Source organism: Aythya marila (genome assembly GCF_965140915.1).
Source record: "Aythya marila genome assembly, chromosome: 4".
NCBI classification, from domain to species: domain Eukaryota; kingdom Metazoa; phylum Chordata; class Aves; order Anseriformes; family Anatidae; genus Aythya; species Aythya marila.
In genome coordinates, this window is record NC_139045.1 from 10,790,809 (window position 1) to 10,815,783 (window position 24,975).

The 24,975-nt window shown below is 33.7% G+C and overlaps 1 protein-coding gene across 2 annotated transcripts in view; it reads right to left on the bottom strand.

Annotated features, from left to right (window-relative positions):
• Window positions 1–24,975, bottom strand: part of CCSER1 (coiled-coil serine rich protein 1) — a gene marked incomplete at its 3' end in the record, with an annotated part of 642,080 nt that overhangs the window by 195,306 nt on the left and 421,799 nt on the right. Inside the window, exons 9-10 of one of the 2 annotated variants that reach the window (XM_082760287.1) lie at window positions 24,796–24,873; window positions 18,353–18,858 (exon numbers count right to left, since the gene is read on the bottom strand). In XM_082760287.1, the coding sequence (XP_082616413.1) occupies window positions 18,778–18,858; window positions 24,796–24,873 (159 nt within the window). Of the gene's footprint in view, window positions 1–18,352; window positions 18,859–24,795; window positions 24,874–24,975 lie in introns of those variants that run through there. The other variant, XM_082760286.1, reaches the window with a different exon arrangement.

The window sequence follows — 24,975 nt, forward strand, 5'->3', positions numbered from 1 at the left end:
GTTATGTTGAGGCTAGTACTCATGTTGTCACACTAATTCTTTCTTATCTTTCAATAACATAACTGGACTTTAGATAGGCACTGACATAAGATGGCAATTCTTTATCAAAAAAAAAAAAAAAAAACTTTTGCAGAAGACAACTTTAGCAATTAAATTAAAATTGAAACCTCAGACTCAATCAGCTACCCAGAGGACTAACTAGTACATTACTTACCAGTCCTCTACCATTGAGCACAGCAGGAGAGACACAAGATATGTAAAAGCAGCACAAGCTGGTTTTGGATATATTAATTTCTAGCACTGTCAGTAGGGGACACTTATTAAGATAATTCCTGTTATCTATCATTCAGCACATCTCTCTCAATTTAGCAACCTGTTGCCTCAGCAAAATGTTTTGCTGGCAGTTCACAGGCTCACATTCCCAATGTAGCTCATGCTCTCCACCATCTGATCAGTATCAATCTGAAAAAGTAGAGGTCATTGCAAAGCAAACAGTAAACAATGAAAAAAAGCAAAGAAAAGGAAATATGAGGTTATTGCCTTACACAGCATTTTAATTTGTATATATATATTTATGTCCCAAAAATATTGATGCAGAGGTCAGCTTTGGAATCACTGCATTTCCTGATGAAACAGGACGTTTCTTTTTGTATGCTACTATTAATACATGTATATACACTTAATATACACTTAATGTAAAGTTACGTTTCTCATTATACTGTCTGTTACATTAAGATATGCACTACAACAAATATTTGTTTGAAACACACAGATGTAAGTATTTTTCTTTCTGATAGGAAGCCATGCTTTCCTTGGAATTAAATCCTCTTCTGATCTCTATACAATGTCTTCTTGAAAGGAACAAGGCAATAAGAAGCGCATGCAGGCTTTAGGTTTACAGTGCTTCTATTTGACTGGTGCAATAGTAGTATAAACTAGTCAGGGAAGCTGTGATCTGAGTTGGGCATGTCTGAAGATAATGAATCCTACACTTCAAAGGAAAAAAGGAAACCCCAAATAACCCCACAAAACAGTCAGATGGCTCACTTAGAAAATTAAAGGAAGCATCTTGATATCTTTACAAGGTAACCCAAAACAGTGTCTATCTGCAACCAGAAAGTACTCAATTGACACACAATTCCAATTGATACTTTACAAAAATAAAATGGTACACCCTTAAATCAAATTCAAAAGGACCAGAATGTAAAAGTGCAATCCAATGGACTGATCATACAAAAATACAGCAGGACTCACTGGTTACAAGTCCTGTCTTTTTGAGATGTATTTCTCTATTTTGAGTTATTTTTCTCTATTTTTTTTCTTTAAAGCTTGATACGTTAGCTCAACCTTGCTATGTAGTAGTAGGTTATGTCAACCCACAGGGAAATTGAGACATAGTGCATACCAAGAATGATTAATTTGGAAACATCTTAAGGCTCATATTGTAAGTTGCTGCTCCATATTTTGTGATGCTTTAATCAAAATAACAGTTTAAATAGGTAATTTTAAAACCCTTAGATGCTAATAACAATTTGATTAGCTAATGGCTTTCATATTTGTACTGGGTCTGTCTGGGATGGAGTTAACTTTCCCTGCAGCAGCCCATACAGTGCTGTGCTCTGCATTTGGAGCTAGAACAGCACTGGTATTACACCAGTGTTGTGTCTGCTGCACAGCAGTGCTGGCACAGCATCACGATGTGATTTTTTTTTTTTTAAAAAAAAGGAAAAGAAAAAAGGAGAGTGTTGTCTTTAAGTTTACTCTTCTATAAATATTCCTAAATTTTATAAAAGCCTTCTCACATGCAAAGTTTGCTTTACAGTAGACCACTTCTGGCAGTGGTCATTCCACTAACCACCCCCAGAGCCAGCAGGCTGGGGATGGGCAAGAGGTGAGGAAGGAACATCACCAGGGCAGCTGACCTAAACCAATCAAAGGGATATTCCATGCCATATGGTGTCACACTCAGCAATCAAATGTGGAAAAAGGAAGAAGAGGTGAGGGGTGGGCTCTCGTGAAAACATCTGTCCTCCCAAACATCAGCTATGCGCACCGAGGCCCTGCCTCAAGGATGTGGTCAAGCATTGCGCATTGGTGGGAAGTAGAGAGTAATTTCTTTTCTCTACACTTTCACACAGCCTTTGCTTGTCTGTTTTTTGTTTGTTTTTCCCTCTCCCCCTTTCCTTTTTTCCTTTAGTTAAGTTATTTGATTAATAATAATTTTCCCTTAATAATTATTTTTCCTTAAATTAAATTATCCTTATCTTAATCCATGACTTATTTCTTTCCTTTTCTTCTTCCCCTCCTCTTTTGAGAAGGAGGAGTGAGAGAGTGGTTGTGGTAGAGTTCAGCTGCCTAGCAAGGTAAAACCACCACAGTATTATAAACACTTCTTTTTATGTAAAATATGGACATCCAGCCATTGCACTTTTTACCTCTACTGAACATACATAAATCAATAATGCAGCATCGCAAATTTTATGCAAATAACAAAAGCTGGTACCATTTTCTAATAAAGAATAAATCTTGACATTCAAAAATTCAAAGCACTTCAGAAAATGGCAAATGAGGAAACTGAGGTACAAAAGGAAAAATAGCATATGTGAGATCATGCAGCAGCAGCACCATAAAGTCAGAAAACAGTTTTTCTTCCAACAAATTCAGAAGCTTTGGTGCTAAACAATGCTTGTGAGACAAATGCAAGTACAAAAAGGTAAAGGGAATGCCAGAATAATTCTCAATACACTAAGTGACATTACAGCTACGTATACAGAATAAGATGGCAATGTCAATGAAAAAGCAAAAATACCAGTATTAAGATATCACTGATATATTGCTCCCTTCAGTGTCATAAGATTTATGACAGCATTTTATCTTCAACAAGTACCTAATTAACATGTAGAACTACTTCTACGTTTTTCCAAAAGCTATAAACTGATTCGGGTAGTAATTCTGTGAAGACAGTAAAATGAAAATGTTCATATACATGTTGCTTTGGTAATAGGACTTACAAAGCAGGCATGAACTATTTCTTTTTGTATAAGCTAATATAGACTTCTGTATCTTTTTAAGATGGAGTGAAATGCTCTTTATAAGACTGAGCTTCAATTGTACTATCCCAGTAAGTGTTTCTCCTCCTCCTAATCATGCTGTACAAAGTTTTATTTTTTTACTTTATTTTCTGTTAGTTTGTTGTTTTTTAATTGATAGTGGTGTGCAAGGATTGTTTTTAAGCATCAAATTTATCAGAGAATAACTTTTAATGTTTGCATGTCTTTGAAATATCAAGCCATCATACTGTACCTTCTAGAGTTGTCCAAAACCAGACAAACTGGTCCAAAAACAGACAAGTAATCTTCTTGAAGGTATTTACATAATTTATTACATCGTCATCAAGAATGTGGGACATTAATTGCTCGTGTGTCAACTGCTCACCATTTGTAGCATGGCTCTCTAGGAACAAGCAACTTGCAACATTTTCTGTCAAGGCAGATCTGTAGCAGCATGAAACAAATTCTCTGACCAATCTAGGTATACCAACAGGTTTCTCCAAGACGTGCCACAGATGAAAGAATTCTGCTTATGATTAACCACCTGGAAAACTTCACATTAGAAGTGTTTAGAATTTGATACAAGATGAAGATCCCAAGCCCTTCACAGAATCATTAGTGCTCACCTGAGCTCAGGTGGCCTAGTGAGATGAATAACCTTACTACATCAGACAAATCCTATACACAGAATAAGGAAGAAGGTATAACCTGTTTTTAACAAATCTATTTGATAAAAATGTCAAAGTAGTAACCACAACCACCACATGTCTGGTCTCAATCAAGATCTTGTAACATACTGGTAATAATAACTAATTTAGAGAGCAATACACAATATTCTCTAAGGATCATTTTATACATTGCAACTCCACTGCATAGATTACTTGGCAAGCAAACAACAAGGGAGCAGGTGTTCAAAAATCTTGTACCAGGCTAGACAAACTTAGGAAGGAGACATCAGTTTCGCAATGTTTCTCCACTGGGATCTATCTCCACCTATCTCTTGTGTGTGCAAGTCATACCCACAGAAGTTGGATATGAATACTTTCACCACCTCTTCCTTATCTCTTTAATGTTTTTCATGGCTTTAGGTTACTGTTGGTTAGTTTATTTAAGGTTACTTTAGGTTACAACCAAAGCTAAATTTGCATAGCACACCAACACTAAATTTATGTGCCTTTTGCTAGTCACCTGTGAAAACATGATGAAATTCCTGTACTCTCCAAGAGTCATAGAAGCAAATGGAAGCAGAGATAAATATATTTACCACTGAATCTTCTAAAGGTCTTCCAGCTTATTAAGATAACATGGTATTGGTCGTTCACTTTGAGCACTCAGGATGCATCAACTGAAAAGATGCATCTTTTCATCTACTGTTACCTGAAGTAACAGCAGAAGGTTACGTCATGCATTTATCTACATATACTTAGGAAAACTAGGCTTCAGTATATCCTCTTTTATGGAAATCCTCAACACATCATGACATTTCATTAAAGAGTCCATAGCACCTTGATAAGTCACCTCTTAGCTGAAACTATGCTGTCATCATGAATTGTATACTACAAAGAAGAATTAAAAAAAGAAAAAAAAAAAACAAAGTGAGGTATATACGTAACAAGGAGATCCAAACCTTAAAACTGCCAGTACTATAATTTAACAGCCACACCAGGTTGTTAGGAAACTAAAATAAAAAATCCCTTTCTGTAACTGTAAGTAACACTTTCCAAATGTTTTTAAACTTTCCTCTTGCACCATAATGACTAGGATGTGGTATCTTACACCCTGGCATATCAAAGGCTAAAGCTGAAGCTACGTCCATAGAAGACTTCAGATCCATTTAGAGATACTCTTTAAATTCAGCAGTGGTGCTGATATCTGTGTTATTGACATACAAAACACCTTGATTAACCAATTCCCAACACAGAAAACCAGATATTACTGTCACTTGCAGGCATAAAAAATATTTGCAAGTTGTATTGATTCATTAATCCTTTCTTCCCACATTTATTAAACCATCATCCCATAAGATCTAGTAACAGTTGACTGTCTAGTAACAGCTGTCAACAAGAGAGAAATGAACATTTGGAGCTAACATACTACATAAACATCTCACTCCTATACTTATGGGTTTGCAGGATGTTAGATTAAGGATGGAGCTCCAAGACACTTCAGTTCAGTTTAGGGAATAAATTTAATGATGGGTGCTTCTGAAAATGTTAAGATAAATTTGTCTGAATTAAATATTGATGAGTAGATGCATCTATCTTTTGCCAGTCTTCCACTAATAGCAATGAGCTTTCCTAGCAAACATTAAACTACCTCTTTCAATAGCTTCAGGGTTTCAGCACTATGGTACATATAGTAACTGAACTATTTTTAATAATCCAGTTAAAAACACAGTTCACAAAATTAGTAGTGTTGCTTTATTTCTAAAAGCAAGTCTATCAACTAACTACAATGTGCAACTCTGAGGTTGATTATTTAAGGATTTAAAACATTAGGCAGTGTCATGGTTTTTATTTATTTATGGCTGGGATAAGAGTTAATTTTCTTCATAGGGGCTTGTATGGTGCTGTATTTTGGATTTTTTAAGAGAACAGTGGTGACAAACCGATGTCTTTAGTTGTTGCACAGAAGTTGCTTACACAAAGACTTTCCTACTTCTCATGCTGTTTTGCCAGTAAGGAGGCTGAAGGGTGCACAAGAAGCTAGGAGGGGACACAGCCAGAATAGCTGACCCAGACTCACCAAAGAGATATTCCACACCATATGATATCATGCTTAGCAATAAAAGCTGAGGTAAAGAAGGAGAAAGAGGGAAATGTTTGAAGTGATGGCATTTGTCTTCCCAAGAAACTGTTGGGTGTAGTGAGCCCTGCTTTCCTGAAAGAAACATCTGCCTTACAATGGGAAGTAGTGAATGAATTCCATGTTTCGCTTTGTTCCCTCCCCACCCCACCCACCCTGCTTCCTTTGAAGTTTCAAAGATTGATTTATCTCTGGTCTTGAAATGCATTCCCCAAAACACTGCAGCACACTCAGGAGATCAAACCAGTATTAAATGGATAATAAGGATTACTTTGTGTGCTTTGCCATTAAACTTCTGATTCACCTGTGTGTATATATATATACAAACTAAGGTGATTTCTTACTGAAATTAATCCAGTACATACAGCCATCACATCACGATTGTATCTGAACTTTCAAAAGGAGCAAGAAATAATGGAAAATGTAGGGAGTGGAAAATGTAGCAATCCAGGTTCTGGCAATAATTCCCTCCCTGCAGATAACTCATATTGCCACTACAATAATTCTGCTTTCTTAAGGCCTTGAAAAAGATGAAGCATTTAAATGTGACATTCAAGGGATTATGGGAACTCTAGTGAATATCCCAAATGAGGACATATACAGGGAGACTCAAACCAGACTCAAATCACCTCACCAGTGATTGCTTCTGGCTCTCTTAAGGCCCTGGCAGACATTATTACATACATTACCATTAGATCACATCTTGTGGACAGTTTTGGAAGTTTAACAGCAACATTATTTTAAGAAAAACATTACACAAATTACATTGTTTAAACTTTTAAAATTAAGGATAAATAAGGACCTAATAAAGAGCTGTAATTTGTTTAAATTAGATACCAGTGAAATGGATGGTGTTGTATTTAACATATGATACATTTCGATTTTGAAGATCTTTTTCCAGAAAGCCTTTAAACAGACAAACATACACTAATTTTAGGGTAATAATTGTTCAGTACCTAAAATCATATTTCCACATATGAATAAGAATAAATTAATATAAGAATAAATACGAATGAATAATAATGTCCTGGGCTGTTTCCAAGCTAGGACTTTGAGGAAATTATATTTTATATGTGAGGTAGGCAACTGCACAGAAAAAAATGCAGAAACTTCAGTGATACAACAGTACCACAACATGTGAGGTTGGATTAACATGCTTTCAGTAGACCTGAAGAATTAATATCAGGTGAAGAAGCAAAGGGCTTAATTTCACAGAACATGAAATGAGGGAAGAAACAGCCTATGGAAGGTAAAAATGTGTAGCTAGTAATAGCTACTAATGAAAACTTGCAAGCAGTGGATCGGTTCAAGTTTTCTGAAATAAATGCTATTTTAAAAATGCAATTATTTTGTCAGTATAGTTGTGACAATGTGCCTTTTAAGAAGTAATCTGTTAAAACCAGAATTACCTTGTAGTTCTGAATCAGCTTGTAAATCAGCTGTAGTTTTCCTGGGTGGATTAGAAGAAATTTACTGTTCTCACTTGTCCTTGAAATGGATAGTAGAATGCAACTTACTTGTGTAAGTCACCTATAACAGAAAAGTATTCCCATACTTTTTTTTTTTTTTTTTTTTTTTTTTGAGAAAAATGAGTCACTTCTCATATTCTGTTGGTGCAACAGTAATGCGTTTTTGTAGCAAAATAGTTCCTTTAAATTGTTTAGAATGCAGGACCATTCTTGCTGCTTCAGTTTCAGTAATTTTTCTGTTGCATACAAGTTTAGTAAGGAATAACAGAAACTTTCTCTTCTTCTGACCCCAAAATGCATTACATCAAAAATTTTAAGAAGTAGAAAAATGCCTATTAAAATGCCTTAACAGTCCAAGTTGGATGAAGCACTATTAAGAAATCAAACCTGGAATTATCAGGTAAATCTCAGTAAATAAGCACCTATGAACTTTTGCTGTTCTCTAGTAAATTCTTATTTTTCCCCAATAAGAATTATATTGTTTAACATCTGTAGACTCACTTGAAAACAAAAACCTCTCAGAAGATCTTCCCAGAGGCTTTTGTCAAGGAATTTATAAATAAATGATAAACCTACAGAAAGAAATCTGTCCATTAAACTGGTGCAAATAAATTTTGATTCAGGGGAACGTGTAAAACCTGAAAAATAATAATTGAGTTGTCATCCTAGAAAAATTCTTTTTCAGAATTTTAGATTGCCCAGATATCAAAGTGCAAAAGAAATATATTTCACTGCATATCTTGAGATACTTATTATTACACAACAAATTTCTTATATTGATAATTAAGCCACATATTATTTGTACACCATGATCAACTTTATTAGATGTTAAGCTTGCTAAGAAGAAAAAAGTATTTATCAAAATGACAAAAAAATAAATAAAATAAAAACAAAAACAAAACAAAATCCAGAATCTCAACTAATTTATAACTTCAAAAGATGAATCTAGATTCAGAATCTGTTTTAAGATGTGTATTTGGAACCTGTGCCAAAAACTGTGTATTTTTTCCCTCTCTGTTCACAGAGCATCACGTTAAGTAATAAGAACAAAACCTGTTTGCAAATATAAATACAATGAAGCAGTCCTTAATTAGTATATGTAAATGTATGTTTAAAATTAAAACTTCTATTTATACAAATTTAGAGATTATATTCTGTGTAATTAGGTGTAAATTTTAAGGACGTATTAATCATAATTTGTCTTTGCAAATAGGATTAATTAGTGTTTGTAATAGCATACGCAAGTGGAGATTAACTGTGAATAACACTTGCTCAAGTAATTGAATAAATGAAATTAGCATAACTTTTATCTGGGGGGAGAAGGGGAATGATAACAAGAGAGCTGTACTTCAACATAATTTTTGAAACTTTTGTAGTAAATGAAAATACACAAAGACACAGATCATGCCCATGTAAAAGACACTGAAAATATTGCTTTAATGGACCTGTTTGCTTTGGTGTAGTGTTATTGGTATGCACAGATCAGGATCCCAAAATTCAGTGTGCTAAAACATAAGACAAACAAGAAAACCAGACAGAATATTTACATCTTTTCTGCCTCAAAAATGATAAATACCCACAGTTCTGTAAAAAAACTGGATGTGATCAGATAATTATACTGAAAAAGTCATATGAAACCATACAGCCAAAGCCAAAACTATTTTCTGATAAAGTAGTGCCATATTGTACTATATGTAGACTTAAAATTTTATTGTCTTCATCAAGCACCTTGTAGATAGAAAAAATCAGTTTCATTTTACAAAGGAAATAAGATTTTCTAAACACTGAATACTCAGAGCCCCCTGCTCTCTCCAGTCACAAGGAATATTATTAATAATAAAAATAACTAATACCTATCTATCTCTTCCTAAATTCTTTGGATGGTGGCCTTAAAAGCCCAGAAAGGGTAACAAGGCATAACTCTGGTAATTTTTGAATTTGGATAGTTAAACCAATGAAAGAGGAAGCAATTGCTGTCCCCCTAGATTTTTTTTTTTTTATTTTTTTATTTTTTCCAATCTTGATACATATGTTCTTATGAACTGTGCAAAAATAAATAAATAAATAAATCATGCTATCCTGTTTAGGCCATACAAATAACTGAACAAAATATTCAATTTTAGATTCCATTACGAAAAAAAAAAAAAAAAAAAAAAGTATAGGTTCTCAACTCTGACACACTTCACAGCAACCTACTTGTACCTTTCAAAGGCAAAAAAGATTTCTATTTAAGCAATGGTGAAAACCTCTTACAGGCAAATACAGCAGAAAATACTTACCAGGACATAACAATTTCATGCATTCATACAAAGGTACACAGCAATAAATACTAATTAGCACAATACAATTTTCACCATATTTAACTATAAAATGTTCACACTGGAAACCTCAATTATGCTAACTGAAAATACAACAATGAAAAAAAAATCACTACTGAAAAAGAACGTTCTTAAAAACAAACAAACAAAAAAACACTACAAGACTATAATTATTATTATTTCTTCTACAAATCCTTAGGTCTCATATTTGCATCCAAATTTGCATTTGCATATTTGCAGAAGTTGTGACTGGGGCATTTACATTAAGAAAATATTTAAAATTACAACAGTTACCTTGATCCAAACCTAAAAAATATATTTAGTTTTTTGGAGGATGTTGAGCGCATCTGGAACTTAAATACTTGTAGGTATTTGGACTGATGTAGTATAAAAATTAACATACTAGGAAGTTTTTTTGTAGGTTCCAAGTTTCTGCACAATCTTCAGTGAAGATGAGGATTTCTGTACCAATTTAACACTGCTCACCAACAAATGTCATGCTGATTGTTTTTAGAAACCAGTTTAATTACTTATGAAGATGCTGTTAAAGACTTTTTGTTTGTTTGTGTTGTTGAACAGAGGCCCCAGATTTTAAGTATTCAATTACTGCAACCTTTGATTTGATCAGAGAAAGCTAATTATTTTCAAACAAGAACACTGCAGTAAGATATTAAGCTATGGAAGTTAATGTTTGTTGCATCAAGTAACTTAACCCTTTTGAAAATGTAGTATTATTAACACATATGGAAATAAGCAACTGGGATACCACGTTAGCATTATACTAGCATTTATGGTCCTTTGATAATCTATGTTGTGATTTGAGTTCTGTTGCCATTTACAGATAGTGATGAAATTATAATCCTTCTATATAAAGAATCAAAGAATCATTGAATAGCTTGGGTTGGAAGGAACTTTAAAGATCATCTAGTTTTAACTCCCCGCCAATGGGCAGGGATGTCACCCACTAGATCAGGTTGTCCAGGGTTTCATCCAACCTAGTCTTTGGCATTTCCAAGCATGTGGCATCCACAACTTCTCTGGGCAACCTGTTCCAGTGCCTTACCACCTTCTGAGTGAAGTATTTCCTCTTAATGTCTAATCTAAGTCTCCCCTCTTTTAGTTTATAACTATCATTGTCTGTCATTATCCACCTGAGCAAAACATTGCTCTCTTTCATTTTTATAAGACCCCTTTAAGTACTGAAAGGCTGCAGTGAGGTCACCCTGGAGCCTTCCCTTCTTCAGGCTGAACATCCCCAGTGTTGACCTAGACTTCTGCCTTGGGAGAGGTAGAAGGATGAATAATTGTCATATGCTAGCGGATGTTTCCCCACTAGCTATCTGAAACATCATTCTTGCACATACACATTGTAGAGCAAATCTATGTAAGTATGGGTTACAGAATAATGTCACGTTTGTGTTTTTATTTATGGCAATTATTTATTTATTTATTTATTTTTATTTATTTTATTTATTTATTTATTTATTTTATTTATTTATTTATTTATTTTATTTATTTATTTATTTATGGCAATTTTTAGTTATGGCAATGTGCTCTAGCAACAAGCAAACAAACAAATAAATTAAATCATTGTGTGAAAAGGAACCTAAATACTACGAAAATGAGCAGAAGAGATATTGTGTTCTAATGGGCTCACCCTAATGCCTTCAGGATAGTTCAATACAACATTCTGGCATTCGAAATTGAACATGGAGGTTGTATCAGGGTGTTCACACTTCTTTGTTTTTCAATCAAGAGAGAGCTTCCTCTGGCTATAGATATTGAGCTGTACGCTGTAAATATTTCTGTAGAAGTTTTCTCTGAGTCTGCTGGATAAGAAAATCTAAAGTAGCAACATGCCAACCCTGGGCAAGAATTCTCTAGACAAAAGAATAGATAGTGATTTCTCTAACCTTAAGATACTGACCTTTAAAAAAAGCCTTGTGTGAAAAGGGGGAGAAATCCTGCCATGCAAAATCTTTAGTTAGTATGCTTTTTCGGGTTTATTCAATAATATTTGTATTTCATCTTGCCAGTGGTCTACCCAAATTAATTCAAGAACAAGCTGTGTATTTCACAAGCTCATGGCTTCAAGTCTCTGAAAATGTTTTTTATGCTCATGCAGAAATACTGGTACTAATAATAGATTAATTAAATTTATCAAGGGTAAAGCAGAGCATTAAAATCATTACTTACAACCAAAGAGTGATGGAAAGCAACAGTTGGAACAACACAGGACAGAAACAATGCTGAAATAAGTGTCTTAAGTAGAAGGAAAGCTGTCCAACATCATCAAAATATTAAAACTTCATTCTAACAGTAATTCACCTAGAGTTTCAGAAGTAAATTTTAAGAATTGTTTGCATATTTGCCTACAATAACAAGGATTATTTGTACTAAAGTGTGCAAATTAGTATTACAACAGTGGAATACATCATGTCAATGACCTCTCTGCGCACTTGTATGCTATGATCTTTCACCAATGTGTGGTATGAAAAACATAAAAAAAACATTGTGTTTAGCCAGAAAAGTGGCAAGACCTACTGAAATTCATTGCATTATGAAACATAACATAATGCAAAACACTACTGAAAAGTAAGCTTTGTGGCAGACTAAGAAGTTTTCTGTAGATGCCCAAAACAATGTGTATTTTAATTAAATCTTACATCTGCAATGTCAACTAAAAATAGCTGTTTTGTAGGCAGTCCAAGATCCATGTTAACAGCATACAGTAAAGCTCTCTTGATATTTGCCAATCAGAATCTGTTATGAATAGTTCAAGAAAACTGAAGTTTGCAAATTTCTTAATTGATACAAAACAGAATAAAACAATACAAATTTCTAGACATGTAAAGAGGTATCTAAAATGACCTTAATATCCAAATAATTCACAATAGCTTTATTTTCTTTGTGCAGGTTTTCATAATTGCAGCTAGCATCATTCTCAACTACAGGAAAAGGAAAAATATCATGTCCTACTCCCTAGAAACTATTCGGTATACGCCACCACCATATAAATGGTGGTATACACCACCACGAAGTAAATGTAAAAAAAAAAAAAAAGCTTTTCCATACTAGCAGTATTAAATGCTTTCTTGTGACTTGTTCTTTGGCAATTGCCAAAGACAGCCTTTGTACATGACAACAGCCAACTAGCAGTTTGCTCAGACACCACTACATTCTCTGAAGCAACATAGTAAGCCCCTCCATTTTAAAGCCCAACTAAAGAACAGGAAAGCTCTAATGACTCTGACTTCATAGCCCTACCGTGAGTTTACTGATATGCTCTAGTTGCAGAGTCCCACTAACAGTATTGCCTGTGGCTTCAGCTCTTATGTTCAGTTTAGCAATTCAGAAATGTTCTTGCATAAAAACAATGTGCTCACTTCTATTTACTACAATGATTAGAAATTCCTGGAATTATTTTGTTATACAAAACTATGTAAACAATCTTAGGTACACAACTAACATGTTAGCTACTGTTTCTCTAGTAAGCACCTCCTGGCTTCTGGAGATAGTCTCACAAGCCTCCAAAAGATCTTGTGAAAGCAGGATTATGAGCAAATACGGAACAAACTCTGATCAGTTCATGTTAGTCTCAGGATTTTTGTTCACTTTCTGCAATTATGCAAGTTTTTTTTTTTCAGGGTATTTGGATGCTTGCAAAATACACAGAATCTTAAAAGTAAACTCCACTGGAGCCAGAGAGGCTCCACTTTCCTATTGAACCAGTCCTTTTGCAAACTTGCACTCTAATGGAGGAAACTTGTATTTCTTCATTTTGTCTTTCAATTTGGCCTGACATTGATATTTTCTTCTCAATCATTTAAACAACTGGAAGAAGAAGTACAGATGTACACAGATACACAAATGTATTCAGATGTACACTTTTAAATAACTGCACATTGGTAAACTCATATCTCCGATGTCTGAACTTAAAATTGTTTCATATATTTTAGGTGTGAAGATCCTACTGCCTCTGTGTGTTCATCATCTGCCCCCCTTATCCAGTTGTGTTTTGCTCTTGTTCCCTTAAAACCATAATATTTTGTCAGTGAAGGTGTTGGTATTTCTCCCCAAATATAGGTTAGTTTGTATGCATTATTACACAATATAGATCGAATCCTCTTATTTTAGTATCAAACACAAAGCTATAACTTAATTTCATCGTGATAGTCAACATTAGCAGCACTACCAAGTTTCTTCTGAATGTTTTTAGATGAATAAAAATCTCCCTGAAAGTAACGAAGCTGGTACTATACACAAGGTTGTAACATGATCTATGCACTTGCAACTTCAGCATCCATTGTGCACACACAAAATACATCTTTGCAAGTTTTTTAGGCAGTGCATTTGCTAATTAAAAACAAAACAAACAAACAAAAAACCACTTTTTTCTTTTATTACTGTTACCCATATTCCGTTTTCAATTTAATACATTTTTGTACACTACAAAAGAAATGTGTTATTGTTCCCCAAATGTCATTTCTCATCCTTTCCCATCATCATGCTTCTTCTTGCTGCTTTATCATTAATGCTATTATTCTACTCTTAAGTAGAATTTTCCATTACTAATAATGAATAAATGAATGAGATGAACTAGAAAAGCACTGTATTGAAATAAAGGCATAGTACACAGCCTGGTTGCAGTTCTCACTGCATTTCTGTTGAGAAAATACTAGTAATAGAGTAGTAATATACATGACATTTTCTGTTTCTGTTATTGGTGTGTAACATAGGTTATACATTGTATGCTAAGGTTATCCTTCTAAACTCTTGAAGTTTATACAAAGGTCTAAATCATACTGAAGAATTTAAACTATAGTACAAATGACCAAATCATATATAAACACCTAAAAAGTTAGCACTGCATAAATTCAGCTCCAGAAGATATACCACAGGCATCCTAACTAAAAGCAGACTTTCCAACCCTGCCACTATGCACATACTACCTAACTACCTATGTTCTCAAACAGTCCCAGTGATTACGTTTCTTAATAGACATGTTGTACACTCTTTTTATTGGCACAAATGCGTATTGAGTTACAGCAGAATAATTTAGGTGCCAGCATTTACACTGTTCTTCAGGTTTCCATGTTTAATTGCTTCAGATTAGGTGGCTTTGTTTAAATAACAAACCAACCAAACAAACAACACCACAAAAAACAAATGACCACACACACTAAAAAATGAAACAATCTCCCTTCAGTTTAAGCAGCACATATCCTTTTTTCGTATGTATCCCACCCCAGGTTTTTGGAGATTTGTCTGTCTCCAATGGCTTGTCACTCTTAAAATTACTCTTGGTCCTTCTCAAATTCTCAACGTCTACCACAGAATATTTGCTCAAACTGTATCATTTTTGCACCCATGCATGTTTGTTTTGGTTTGTTTTTACATCCAGTGACACAATATCCACTTTTATCCCCCTCACACTATCTCAAACAGCACTACACACAGACCTTTGGAAATCCCTGGAGAAAAGTGCAGAAACTAAATTCAGGTTATTTGATACCTCTTGCAAAACTTTAATTGGAAAAAGAAGGTGTGACTTGTAAATGTCAATGCTCACTATGAGAATAAAGTATTTTGCCAACAATATTTTAAAATTGTATATCTATAAACACCCAGTTGCCATTGCTTGTAACAAGCAATGTTTATTTATTTTTATTTATTTTATTTATCTTTTTATTTATTTTTATTTTTTTGTCTGGCCCTCCTAAAGATTTTCTTTAGCTTGTAAGAGCAATTATCTGATGAGCAGGTTATTATTATTATTTTTTCATAATCAGTTGTTTATCTTTGCAGCTAATAGTAGATGCTACGCCACACAAATGTACATTTATATCTTGCAGACACCAGCAACAAACACTTTTTTAGTGAAGAATGATCTTTAAACAAAAAGGAAACCAAAACATGTATAGGCATGGGTGACAGCTAATGCATTAAAAGCACAGACACTGGATGATACCAGATGCCCCAGGGCTATGAAAAACTCGGCAGTACTAGTTACTCACCATCAAAGGAAGGAAACCTTTGGAGCACAGTAAAACCGGTTGCAAAGATAACAGAGACGTCATGTGGTCTTGCAGATCAATGAGAAAAAGCAAGGTGTAGAACATGTTAGCAAACATATAAGAGAGATCCCAAGAGGACCCCCAAAAAGTGGAGTAGGAAAGAAATCAATGTTAACATCAGAGTCCTGACAAGGATCTGTGATACCGGATTTGCTGTAATAGTACCACTCACATGACCGACATGGAGCTATTGACCTTTATATCAAGAGAAGCTGTGCAATAGTGGGCATTACAAAAAAAAGTTGTAGGTACTAGTATTTTTGCGTATATTTAATTTTATCTGTTTATAATTTGAAGCAGACATGTTAGTATCATTGTAACTGTAGTAATAAAAATAAAAAATATTTTATTAAATTGTTAAGACTTTAATTAGACTAACAAGGTTCTTGTCCATGCATATGAAGTGTGGGTTTTGCTCATGAAAAGATTTTGAATGTAACAGCCTGGTGTGAACTCTTACCAAACTACTCTGCAAGGTGGCAAAAATCATAAATGGATTAACTGCATATTTTCCATATTCAGTATTATTACAGCACTTGCTAAAATAGTTGTTTTCCTCACTACCATACATTCAAAAGAATTAATTGGTAGAGCAATTAAGACTTATTAGATTGTTTTATGTTTTCACACTAGAATTACTGCCTTGTCAACTATTTTTTGGTCTTCATCATAAGCATAAAATCTGAATACAACTTCTGTACTGGTAACTGCTACCAAGTAAAGAGAAAATCCACTGTATAGAGATATTCTAATAAGTTCTCCATTCACAGTAATTTATAAAACAAGTGACTTTTGTATGTTTATGACCTTAATAGATACTTTGATTTTTTCTCCCTGAAGTCTAAATATCTACTTATCTATCATGACTTTTTTCCAGGCCATTGGAATGACATGTGAGCAAAAAAACAACCCCAAGTAATTTTTTATTGGTTCATATGGTTAAGATTAGGGAAAAAAAAAAAAAAAAAAAAAAAAAAAAAGTAAAACTAAAACAAATTAAGAAAAGGGTAGTGGAAATTATGAGTAATTTCCTTGAAAAGTTAAAATCTCAACTCATGCTCATTATCACCAAAGTCATAGGACTGTGCTCAGTTTTGCAATGAAGTGACAGCTGCTAGCAACACCTCTACCACAAGAAAGTTTTAGAAATAGCTAGTATTTTACGTACACTTTTATAAACACTCAGGAGAAACAGGTACAAAGACTGATCATTTAGGAAGCAAAACTAGTTTTTCTTTCTTGCCTGAATCCTGAAATTATTTTTTTTCTTCTACGCTTCTTCTTTCACTGCCTTATGCAGTTTTTTTCACAACTTCCTTCATTCCCTAGATCTATTTCTTTAAGCAGCATACTAATCTCTCTGCCAAAGCACCACAATGAAAAATGCTTTCCCTATCCTCTTCCAGATAACGTTATCCTACACAGACTGAAAATATTAGCATAATAAAGATAGTGATGAAAAAAAAAGAGAAAGCATGACAAACAGCAAAAGGTAGGCAATTCTATGCTGAAAGATTATTAGAAGGATTCTCAAGTACCAAGGAAGAGAAGGAAGAATGGCAACAGATAAAGTTCAATAAGGAAGGTGAAATTCAAAAAGGGTAATATGTACATGTTTATTTCAGTTGTTTCTGTAAAGTATTTGCTACTTCTGACAAACAGAAAAAGAACTATGCAATTATATACACAAAAACTTCTCAGGAAAACGGACTGAAAGAATGAGAGCATGCTGAAGACTGCTGTTGTAAACAAAAGAAGATGAAATACGATTGGTAAATCGTAGCACCATGTTGAGTGGTACCATAATAAGCCAAGACAATGAAACATCACTTGTGAAGGTCTGTTCACTTTAAAGAGTTACAGGACTTTTTTAGTTACTTGATTTTATTTTCAGTTCAGATCCATTTCAGAATAACCGGTGAAATGTTACTTTTAAATGACAGTAATAGGGCTGCAGAAATTAAAGCCAAGGATGTTGAACAGTTGCTCAGGTTGAATAAATGTTCCTACTATACACTACGTGGCCTGATCAAAATGGCACAGTAAGAAGACTGAAGTATTACCTCTTGTTTGTACAAGAACATATTAGCAGGAAAGGTTTAAGCATACTGCTGGCACAGTTGCCTTCTTATCTTACCTGGTAAAGGTGGGTGAATGAAGTACATCCTCAGGTGAATTAAGTCAATCAGGGGTAAGGCAACACTGAAAGAAGTGGTGACAGGGTTTGTGCCAAACCCTCCATTTTGCTTCTCATTTCTTGAATAATAAGGCCATAATCCAGCGATGACTTTTTTTTTCTTTTTTTTTTTTTTTTTTTCGAACTGCTCTAAGTAACACCTTCATGTCCAGGAAATACAATTTTTTTTTTTTTTTGCTCACATGCAATGGTGGTGTCTTAGCAACAACTCTTAGAAGCCAAAGTACTCAAAAAATAACATAAAAAGTAGAGTAAAGCTGTGATTCAAATGGATTCAAAAATCACAGTGGATCAGCTCTCATTTCCTAGGATAAAGATGAGTAAGTTCTAACCTTATAAAAGGTTAAGAAATCCCCTGCAGAAATGTCTCTTGAATCTCACATGTAAATTACAAATATGAATTCATCAAACAGAGTAAATACTGAAAGGCACTGACCCTGTATTTACAAACAGTGCAAAGGTATTATTACTGGAAGACAAAAATATAAGGTTGCAATACTAATAGTTTCCTTAGGTTTCCATATCTTGATGTATTTTCCAATCTCAGAGAGAAGCATCACTGAAGTATTTTCTTACTTGTTGTGAATCACCAATAGATGATTAAAGTGCGTACAATAAGAATAAATGAATTTTATTTCTGATAATAACTTCATGATATATTACTAATAATTTACTCATTAATACATTTAATAACGCATATATTGCTGACAAAAGAGTGATGTTTGGCTGTTGATAATGTAAATACAAAGTAATCCGATTTTGCCAATAATGGTAACTTGCAGCTCATTTCATATACAGCAGTATTTAATTAAATCCATAAGTGTGGAGTGTCCAGATGTTGTTTTTTTTTTTTTTTTTTTTTTAATTTAATAATGATGGAACCAATGAGATGCTGATAGGTTTGTAAACTAAGCCTTCAGAACATGAAGAATTCCACAGGGCCTTTAAAAAAATAAAAAGAAGAAAAAGAAAAAAGAAAAGAAAAATGAAATGAAATCTTAAAGATGAATGGCTTGATGGCAACACAAAGTTATATGAACATTGCTCATTTCTGTTGTAAGCCAGTATGCAGGCAGCATGTAATAATAAAGTTTCTTTCACACCAATGATCAACATAACAATGAGTTAAATGACAATGCACACAAAAATGGAAATACAAATCTTCAGCTTGTGTACGACAGTACTAGTTAGAAAATATTTACAACAGATGCCATGTTTGTACAGGAAAAAGGTCACCAGAATGATACAGTTTATGCTAATAGAAGGAATCTATATGCAGCATGCACACATGAAAATATTTCCACATTATGTTAGAACTGTGTGAGTACATCATTCTGCATTAAAAAACACTCATTTTAAACTCAGTAATATGTAAATAAAGTAAAATAAAGTAAAATTAAATTAAAACAAAATATATATTCTTAAAAATACATTGCTTTATAATACTGTGGTTATCCACTGTTAATTTCTGAAGCTTGCTCACTGATCTTTTCTTCCTGCTTTTATTCATTTTAATATATTTTTAAGAAAACATGCTCAAAAACAATTTCAAAACATTGCTATGTTAGAGAATTTCCATTTTACTAAGTACCAAATTCATTTACTTTTGATAAACTATTAAATTTTGAAATCAACTTTCCCTTTCTCATTTTACCTTTCTTTTTCACCAGTCATTATTTATAAAAGAACAAAATTCAAAAGCTTTCAGTGCTACTAAGATATTCCCAAACCATTCTCTGGCCTTATAACTAGGACACTAATAGTATTCAACGTAGTGCACGAACAGAATCAGTAAAGCATGACTTACTGAGATAAAGATGGCTTTTTTTTAAATTTTAACCAAGTAAAAACTATTGAAAGGTCTCATTTTTTAGTGTCCTACTAATCTCATTAGTGTAATAGAAGAAGCTTGTGACAGAGAAATACAGAGTTAGTAGGAAGATAGAAAAGTAAAAAGTCAAGAATATCTTATTACACTTATTACAGATGTATTACAGAAAGACTATGTTTTAAAAGATGCAGACACTACAGTATTATTCTAATTTTGGTCTACGAGGAGACTCCACTACTATATCAAACCATGTTTTACTACAGATATTACAACTGATTTTATTTGTACAGAAACCAAGTTGAATTTCACAAATCACAACTGAAGAGCATTTTCACTTACTGAGCAACACTACATAATGCAAAGTAAATTAGTTAGTGGAAGCCTCTCTGATTTCCACACTGCAAGTCACCGTTTCTGTCCCAAAACCCAGTTTACTTTTAAACTAATAAATGTAACTACCCTTATCAAAACTCACAGAGCAAATAACCTAGGCTTTGATGGTTAGGCAATACGTTTGGAAAGGTTTGGTGGGAAGCAATCATTAAGAACAACAACAAAAAAAAAGTTTCAGCAAAATATTTTGCAATCACCGGACGGAAAGTTTGAAATAATTTTCAGGAATAGGACAGCCTAGAACACATTTTGCCTAGAAGTTTTGGAATGGTGTACTGAAAATGGGGAAATGAAATGAGAAGATGAGAAAATGACTGATGGAGGAAGTTGTGGGAAATGAATATGCACTGTAAGAACAACTTATCCATTTTTGGTTAGGTACACAGGAGTATAAGCAAAGCAAAGACTGAAATGCTTAACCACAGATCTGATTTCCAAGTGAACTTATTTTTTGAAGAATTGCTTTAGAGGTATATTAGGCATGATTTTGCATTATCTCACCATATAATTTAGAAAACAAACCCCAAGAGATAAAATAAGAAATAAGTAGAGAAAAGGTAGTAGTAACATACAATAGCAGGTGGACATCAGTTTCCCAGGCTAAAAGAAAAAAGAAAAAAAGAAAAAGCAGAAGCAGGATGATTTTTTGGTTTAGGTGGGATAATGAAATCCATTTCACACTGTAACAAACTATATGATACTGTGGACTATATATACATATTTAGATATATTTGGATTAAACTAGAGGATTTAAGTACATTAGTATTCTCTTCCCTTCCTAAAGGAGAAAACATAATGCATTGTAGTTCCTCACAGTATTCATAAAGCCTGGCAGCCAGAGAAGACAAGCAGGATTGGTAGGAGGTGGAGTGGAAGTTATAGCATCCAGATCTATATCTTCCACCCCCTCCTAGTGAAACAAAGAGGTTCTGTAGAGAGAGGTGCCCAAGTTTTGAGAGGGAAATGGCGTCCAAGGTGACGTAGAACAAGCTACAAGACAAATACCCTGAAAATGTATTAGTATGGACACCTATCAATTTTAATTTTGCATGGTAGTACAGGGTTTTGGAGTTAGTCTCTGCTTGTGTATCAGCCAGCACTGCTGTAAACATATGCAAATCAAATAGTAAGCAGACTGGTAGCAATAACATGCAAGTTTGTTGTCTGAGACTCTAGAAGCACAAGACAAAATGTCAGGTGATCACTAAGCTGGAATGGATACTCAATAAATGGGGAACGAGTTAAGAACCAGTCTAAAACCTGCTTACATCAGTTTCAGCATGAGAGAGAAAGCACAGAACAGCAGTTCAGGGTTGTGAAATCTGTAATATCAGCAATAAAGAAAACATAGAAAAGGCACTTTAGAAATCATGCCAACCCCTAGAAACTTCTAATCTAGATATATCAAAATTAAGGACAAATAATTTTCATCCAAAACCCGATAGACTGATCATGAGCTGCAATTCTTTTTCTGACTGAAATAGAGAACTGTACTGTGATTGTTTGATTCTGCTTTCAGGACACATTTTAAGGAAAACTCATTTGCAACAGCACATGCTTGCGTGCTTATGTGATGCCAGCATGATACTTAGGACTATTTCTTTAGCTCCATTACTAGAATTATATCAGTTAACATGATATTGTAATCAGCCACAATGTTAGTTCTAAAGTAACTCGATTGGCATGTAAGAAATTATTTGTTACAATTGTTTAAGAAACTTCATCATTTTGCAGTCTCCCACATTAATCTGTTGTGCACATGGCTCTTTCTGCAAGACTCCCAAAAAGTTTTAAATGATTCTTAGTTCACGTACTTTAAGAAATATTAATTTTAGGACTACTTACATAGAAATTCCTTGTCATTCTGCACTAGAAAGCAATTAACTTTCTATGAAACCTGGATTATTTTCTCATGTCTTTCCATGATACACATGGCAGCTAGCTTGATATTTTACTTTCAATGTAGTCAAGTAGCATAGTGGTTAAGCAAATGTTAAACACTAACTTAAGGATTTCAGAAATACTACAGTCTGAAGTATATTTTGTGTTTACATCATCAGTGAAATAATGCTATTATTGATAATACATTTATCTATCACTCGTTTTTGAAGTTGTATTAAGGGTTAAAATATTTGACTTTTTTGATTGCTTGTTTTGCTTTACAGTAGAGAATCTGTTGTGATGAGGGAATGAACTTAATTTTTCTGCTTACCTGTTGAACTACATATCTTTAGTATTCAATGTATGCAGTGCTCAGAATGTGTGACCAATGTGCTGAAGATTCTCTCTTGCATTCTCTTTTGCATTTGACTATTTAATCTAATTTCACATTAGCACAGTACTCTTGTAGTTACACGTACACAAATCCTAGATAAAATGATGTACGGATACTACTTGCCAGGGTTATGTTTTGGTTTTGAAAATTTCATATACAAGCAAAGAATACCAATGTAATTGCCGCTTGGCTACAATGTAAACACAGCTGAACTAATTACCTGTAATAAACTACCTTTGAAGGAAAGCTGCATGATCTAACAAATGAATGAGCAAAAGTTTATAACACTAGTATTATGAAAAGTGTTAAAATTATTTATTTGTACATTCTTCTTCATTCTTGCATGGCTTGAATTCCCTTAATCATGGTCATAGTAAGCATGACTCATTCCTGTAGACCAGTTCAACTTTCTCTGTAATCTATTCCCAGTAACACAATTTCTGCAAGTGTTCTCTACAAGATATGTATGTGTTAATACAAAAATATTCCACATATCCTTTTGTTCTTCTGTTCCTGTGTACTATATAAGAAAACATATGATTTCAGCCATGACATGACAGAGACAATTTACCAGGGAAGGTTGAAAAATGTTTCACTACTGTTTAAAAGAATACTGCTAAAGAAAAGGATTTGTATTGTTATCTTCAATACTCAGACCTCATCTAGAAAACTGTATCTGTCTGGGGGAGGGTGGGGCATCTAATTTTACCACAGAATCAGCAACCCACTACCAACAGAAAAAATCCCCCCCTCCATAGGAAAAAAAATAAATTACTGGAAAAAGAAGAAAAACTCAGTTAACAGCATTAATCACTGCAGCATATACCACATATTTGGTTTAGGGCAGGGTAGGGATAACAACCAAATGCATAAATCATAACTGTTAAATATATACATACATATATATATCCTAGAAATTGGTCACTGTCATTTGTAGTCGAAGACTTTTACTTAACGTCTAAGCTCTTGTTAGTACAGTAGCTATTAAGGATGAGGTACAGAATTATAACATTAACAGTTTTGAAGGTATTTCTGAATATTATGGGATTTTCACCATCAGTAGATACACCTCACAGTTTCAGTATGGCCAAATGACATTGTTGCTATTTCACAGATGAATACAGCAGAATACAAGAATGCAACAGAATACACAGGCTCATGTTCTGCAACCTATGCACAAGAAATCAGTGGAGGTAGGTACATTTAATAAAATATTTACATGTGCTCTACATGAAAAAATACTTAGAAGAAAGAAAACAAAAAGCCCACAAGTGTTAAAAGTAATATACACAAAAATAGTAATTAGTAAATATTTTTGTGCAAACTATTTTACTTACAATAATAATAATAAATCATACTCCTTGTTTGAATCAACTTTAAAAAAAATAAACAAAAAAAAAGAAAAGCATACTTGGCTTCAATAACATTTCTGATTAAAATGTGAAAATCTTACTTTTTTTTTTTTTTATCATCTTCACAAGTCTATCTGAAGACTTGGAAGACAAAAACTTTAATGCTCCACTGATAAAAAAAAAAAAAAAAACCATGCTGAAAGAAAGGTTTCAAAACCTGCTTTGATTCCAGTGTTTCTTTTATAAACTGGAAGCAGCATGTTGATATACATCAGTGCAGAAACACAGCCTTAGTTTGCAGAACAGTCTTTGGTGAGAAGTACTGTTAGATTCTACTCAAATGATAGAACAAAAGAACTGTCAATATACAACATTCTGGCATTTTTAATCACACATTATTTATGAATAATGAACAAGTAAATTTCTCACATATATTCAACTGATCTCCCAAAAAAAAAAAAAAAAAAAGATAACATAAAAAAAAAAAAAAGCTGACAAAAATGTTTTCTACTATGTTCTTATGGTCTTCCATGGGGGTAAAAAGTATCATTTCACTTTCCAGCAGAAATTTTGAGTGACGCTCTACAAGAAATATAACTTTAACAATACTTGTCATTATTAGACCTCTTCCATTATCTTCCAAAATTCAAATTTTGTTTGGATAGCATATGGTGATTATAAACATAATAACCTAATTAATTTCTTAATAAGTGTGTAAATGACTGTTGACACTGAAAAAAATTACAATCCATTAATACATATCCTCTGCATTCATTTAAGCTAATTCTGAGCTGTTTGTAAAGCATAAAATTAACAGGGTATCGGTATGCTGGCAGGTAGCTGCAATTATCTTCTCATGCTGCAGAAGCCATTTAAAAATCATTTAAGAGCAAAGGATGAATGGTGTTCCAGTAAATCCCATTAAATCAGTGCACAGACACAACAGCAGCAGAAGCAAACAGGCTGATAGAACTGTGAAAACCCATAAAGATGAAAAAGAAAAAGGAATGCTCAATACAGCTACTTACATCATGGCCTACAAGTTCTGTCTGCGTGGATTTATCTGCTTGGGAAACAAAAGCCTTCTGCAAACACTGAGCCTTTTCCTGTAAAACAAAATAACATATCACAGGTGAGTCATCTTTTTGCTGACTGAGCTTTGCAGCTATCAAATAAGTACAAAACTCATGCACGGCCAGCTGTTCAGA